The sequence below is a fragment of the Chrysochloris asiatica genome, unplaced genomic scaffold, assembly GCF_000296735.1.
Source record: "Chrysochloris asiatica unplaced genomic scaffold, ChrAsi1.0 scaffold00024, whole genome shotgun sequence".
NCBI classification, from domain to species: Eukaryota; Metazoa; Chordata; class Mammalia; order Afrosoricida; family Chrysochloridae; genus Chrysochloris; species Chrysochloris asiatica.
The window spans coordinates 5,194,010-5,199,556 of record NW_006408542.1 but is presented as its reverse complement, the minus strand read 5'-3'; the positions used below and the strand labels follow the sequence as shown (position 1 = coordinate 5,199,556).

Genomic DNA, 5,547 nt, shown 5'->3' with positions numbered 1-5,547 from the left:
TCGCTATGAGTTGAAAGTAACTTGATGGCACTTAACTACCAGGTGTGTATATATGTGCAAGAAGTGGAGCCCCAGCTCTTGACTCATTGCGACCCTGTATACTGCTTCCGAAGGAGCTCTGGTAGTGTAGTGGTTATGAATCAGGCTACTAACCTCAAGGTTAGCAGTTCAAAATGACCAGCTGTTCCGTGAGAGAAAGATGAGGCTTTCTGCTCCCATTAAAGATTTACAGCCTCGGGAACCCTGTGCAGAGACGCTATGAGTCGGAACAGACTCCACCATAGGGGCTCCTGAGGCTGTAAACCTTCATGGGAGCAGAAAGACTCATCTTTCTCCTGTCGAGCAGCTAGTGGATATATAGAGAATGTTATACCAGTAACTTTCCATGAACTTTATCTATTAATTACATTTTTTTCATGGACTTTCTAAGCCCCCTCATATTATGTATAGTATATAAAATATGTCATAAATACATACAAATTAAGGAGCTCTGGTAGCATAGTGGTTACAAAGAGGTCTGCTAACCTCAAGGTCGGCAGTTCAAAACTACCAGCTATTCCATGTGAGAGAGATGGGGCTTTCTGCTCCTGTAAAGATTTACAGCCTCAGAAACTGTACAGGGTCACTATGAGTCAGAAATGACTCCACGGTACTTAACAACAACATATACAAATTATAAATCTATCAATATAAAATCTAAACAATGTATTTATAAATTAAAATACATAACAATTAATAAACATGATAGACATACTAAATAATATACGTAAATTATAAATTTATATAAAATGAGCATAAATAGATTGATTTTGTAATTTTCTGAAAGTACACATGAGGTTGTCATGAGTGAGACTCAATGACAACCGATTTTTGTTTGGATACAATGGATGAAAGAATAAAGAATGAATGTCATTTTAAATGCATCATACAATCAAATAAGATTTATATAGATAAAGGCATTTGACTTACAGTATAACAGTATCTTCCCTTGAGGTAAAACAAAAAGGGTTCTTGAGGTAAAAACTGGATTGCTTTATCTAGATGTTCCTGAAAGAAACATCCAACGGAATGTTATTTCCCTGATTTCAGATACACTGAATGGACCTGTACTGAAGCTTAGTAAACTCTGCGGTGGTTTTTCAATGTTGTCTCTTTCTCCCCAAATAATCTGTACCATTTATAAAATTACTTCTGATCAATTATTCAGTTACCAAAATTGATTGCTCAAACCACACCTGAAGCTATATGTAAGACTGAATAAGACTACAGATAATATAAAGGAGAGCTGGTAGCATAGTGGTTACGAATCGGGCTGCTAACCTCAAGGTCAGCAGTTCGAAACTACCAGCAATTTCGTGGGAGAAAGTTGAGGCGGTCTGCTCCCGTAAAGATTTACAGCCTCGGAAACCCTGTGTAGGGTCACTGTGAGTCGGAACCAATTCCACGGTACTTAACAACAACAACAGATGATATAAGGTCAAAATGTTTGTCTAATGCAGTAATTCAAAGGTAAGAGTTCATTCATATACCAAATGCCCTGTAATAAGGTGTAATGGAGGATGGAATATCAAATGGAAAAGGAATCCAATCCCTTAGCATTGTAAAAATGGATACAGGAAGTTGGAAAACAAGGAAGAAATCTTTGTTCATCCTGTAGTTAACTGATTCTTCAGGGTTGATTTTGAGCTCTCATAACTAGGGGAAAACGATAAACTATGTGTCTGTCAATTACCTAGTTTGTTCATCTTGCTGTTAAGTGGCGTCAAGTGGGCTCTGACTCATAGTGATACTATATAAGGTTTCCAAAGAGCGGCTGCTGAGTTTGAACAGTGAACCTTGTGGTTCAAATGAACCTTGCTTTATCCCACAGCGCCACACCAGGACTCCAATTCTGTTCATTTACCATGGTAAATTTAAGCCCTAGACTCAATCCTACTTCTTTGCACCAAGTCAATATACAGAGAATGTTAACTAATTACTCCTAATTATGTATATTATGATATTGATGAGCTGATGACCAGAAGATTGAATTTCTAATTCTCTATCTTTGAAATAATAATCTTTAACCACCAAATAGTTTGATTCTTTTCTTCATGGTACTGTTTAAAGACTGCATTTTATATTTTTCACTCTTTGAATAAAGATGGATCCCTAGAATTGAATTTGTCCAATAATTAGATTTACATCTGCTAATAGAAAATAAAGCTAGCTACAATGCTAATGGAAAATATAGCTACAATAAAGCATTTTTAATATCAAAAATACCTTGAAGCGATGCCCATAGTTGATTTTGTTCTGTAAGCCCTCAAACTCAGACACATAGCCACACAAAACTGCGAACCTAGAAAAGATAAACAGAAGGCAGTGCAAATCTTCAATCTCTAAAGTATACATCATTTTTTAGTGAAAGTATTCATACAGAACCAAATGCCCTAAAAAGAAGAAATACTTGACATTAATATGAAGCCAGTTTCCTCATCTCTAACAAGGAATACTAACACCACCTACATCATCTGCATGTTGTGAAGGTAAAATGAGCGAAACCATGTCACAGAATGTTGTTAGCATAGACCAAACATTTCCCTACTAATACTTTGGATTAAGTAATCAATAACAGTATGTTGTTGTTGAGATGTGCTATAGAGTTGGTTCCAACTCATAGTGACCCTGTACAGGGTTTCCAAGGCTGTAAATCTTTATGGGAGCAGAACACCTCATCTTTCTCCCACGGAGCAGCTGGTAGCTTCGAACTCCTGACCTTAAGGTTCAAAGTCTGATTCGTAACCACTACGCTACCAGAGCTCCTATAACAAATGTTAGCATGGCTAAATACAAATTTTAAAAATATACATTCAAATTTTAGAATATGCTTTTTCAAAAACCTCACCATCTTCATCACATCTTCCTGGAAATATTGTATTACTACAGTAGTACATTTGGAGTCCTAGTTTGAAGCTCGGGTTAATGTGATGGACAGCAAGGGAGGTTTGAACCTTGGTGGTTCAAGCTCAATAGCAGCTCTTATGAAACCCTCTACAGGGTCGCTATGAGTCAGAACCGACTCAACTGCACTTCACATAACCATAACATACTTGAAGTATTTAGATAAATGGGTATTTTGCCTCAGACAGGAACACTTGGAAGACTTTCAGAGAGAGAAACATTCTAAATGTATGAAGTAACATATTTCTAAATTTTTATAGCAATTTACTGAACAAATATGAAATCCAAATTATAGTCACATAACATTTAATGCAATTTTTGTGTTCCCAAAGTTAAAGATAAATAGTCTAGGATGTTACTATTTTGTTTTTATAGAGGGTTTCCAAGGAGCAGCTGGTGACTTTGAACCGTCGACCTTGTGATTCAAACCAACCTTGCAGTCCAGTGCTTTATTCTACAGAGTCACATTAATTTTTTACTTGATTATAAAAAGATGAAAATATAATTTTGAATGCACAGTCAATGAAATGGCCATTCCCAGTTATGACTCTTCTGATTGCTTTAATTTTCAATTTCTATATAACTAAATAACTGGAGTCTTGGTGTGGTGTTTTGGGTTAATGCAGTGGACTGCAAAGTTGGTTTCAACCACAAGGTCAGCAGTTCAAACTCAACAAGTCGCTCCTCAGAAACCCTATACAGGGTTGCAACCAACTTGACAGCATTTAACAAGAGCAATACAACCAACTGGACTCCTGATGTGGCACTGTAGGATCAGCACTATACTTAGAACCATAAGGTCAGCAGTTCAAGCCCATCAACTGCTCCTCAGAAACCCTATACAAGGTTGCTGTGAGTTGGAACTGACTCAATGGCAGTTAACCGCAACACAACATATAACCAACTGGCAACACTACAAAAGTGCAAGAGTAATGAGCAAACCAATATATGAAAATTGATCTGAGAATTTAACGAGATTAGGAGATACTAGAAATATACAACCAGAACATTACTTAGAAGTGAGGATGATGAAGTTTCATACCATTTTGGGGAGTCGGTCATCAGGAAAGGCCATCTCTATAAAAACATTATGCTTGGTAAAGTAGAAGAGCAATGAAAATGAGAGAGAGAATAAACAGAATAGCAGCAATTATAGGCTCCAACATAGTAATAATCTTGAAGGACTAGGAAGTATTTCCTTCTGTTATATACAAAGTTATAAATGTCAAAATCTATGCCCATGGTTATAATTCCTTTTGGGAATAGGATATATTTGTTATGTTAATGAGATATTAGAGTAGGTTGCATCTGGAAGCAATCTCTTAAGAGATAAAAAAGTATTAAACATAAGCTAGAAAGTAGAGCTGCAGCGAAATACATGTCAAGACATGACTTACAAAACATCACATACAGGGGATTTTCAAGGAATCAGGAAGCAGACACTGAAGAGACCTTCTCCCTAAGGCAACAGAAGTTTCAAGGAGACAAAGACCTTCTGCCCCATAGCTGCCAGAGAAACAAAGCATTTCCCTAGCACTGGCACCCTGAATTTGGACTTTTAGTGTCTTAGAATGTGAGAGAATAAATTTGTGTTTGTTAGTCATGCACTTGTGGTATGTCAGTTACAGCCATAACAGAGAACTAAGACAGTCACCATGAGTGGGAGTCATCTCAATGTTGATTAACAACAAGAGTAGATACTGGAAAAAGACTTTTGTGCTCCCTTGTGCAAACTGCCATTGTCGCCTCAGGCCTCACCAGGTTTTTCTGAAATTCTCTGTCATTCTGTTCTATCCTTCTTTTCAAAGACTTTCACATTGTGGAAGCAAGGAAAAAGCTTCCAAACTCTTCATTCTTCCTGATGGACATTATAATTTTCAGACTATTTAGGTTTGAAACCATAGGCCACTTTTCTATTGAATCAAACTTAAAATTTAAAAGAACTTTTACATTGATAGAAAAGTCACACAAAGATAGTACAGATGCTTCCTATGTATCTCATTCCCATTTCCCCTTATTGTTATGTGCTTTGGTCGCAACTAAACATACAGCTTTCCAGACCATTCCGGCTCACAACAATCTGACTGGACAAAGTCCAATAGCCCCGAAGGCCTTCCAAGGTAGTAAATCCTTATGAAAGTACACCACCGCATCTTTCTCTTGTAAAGTGGCTGGGGGGTGGGGGGGTTCTAACTGGTGACCCTTCAGTTAGTGGAACACTTAAACCACTGTGCCATCAATGGTTACCAACCTAAAAGTTGGCGGTTCAAATCTACCCAGTGTTACTACAAAATACAGGCTTAACAAACTGTTTCTGTTACGATATCAGACAAGAAAACCCTATGGGACAGTTCTACTCTGTAACACATAGAGTCATCAGGGGTCAAAACTGACAATACACCATGACCCAGTGGGATTCATATCAGGGATGCAAGGATGGTTCGACATAAGAAAAACAATGTAATCCATCATACAAATTTTAAAAAAGGAAAAGAACCACATGCTGATATCAACTGATGCAGAAAATGTATCTGACAAAATCCAACATCCATTCCTGATAAAAACACTCCACAAAGTAGGAATTGAAGAGAAATTCTTCAACAT

General features: G+C 37.2%; 1 protein-coding gene across 1 annotated transcript in view; it reads right to left on the bottom strand.

The window, feature by feature from the left end:
- LOC102811064 overlaps nucleotides 1-5,547 on the bottom strand; it is a 164,303-nt gene that overhangs the window by 86,979 nt on the left and 71,777 nt on the right. Inside the window, exons 6-7 of the mRNA XM_006839454.1 lie at nucleotides 2,266-2,341; nucleotides 970-1,047 (exon numbers count right to left, since the gene is read on the bottom strand). Of these exons, the coding sequence (XP_006839517.1) occupies nucleotides 970-1,047; nucleotides 2,266-2,341 (154 nt within the window). The remainder of the gene's footprint in view (nucleotides 1-969; nucleotides 1,048-2,265; nucleotides 2,342-5,547) is intronic.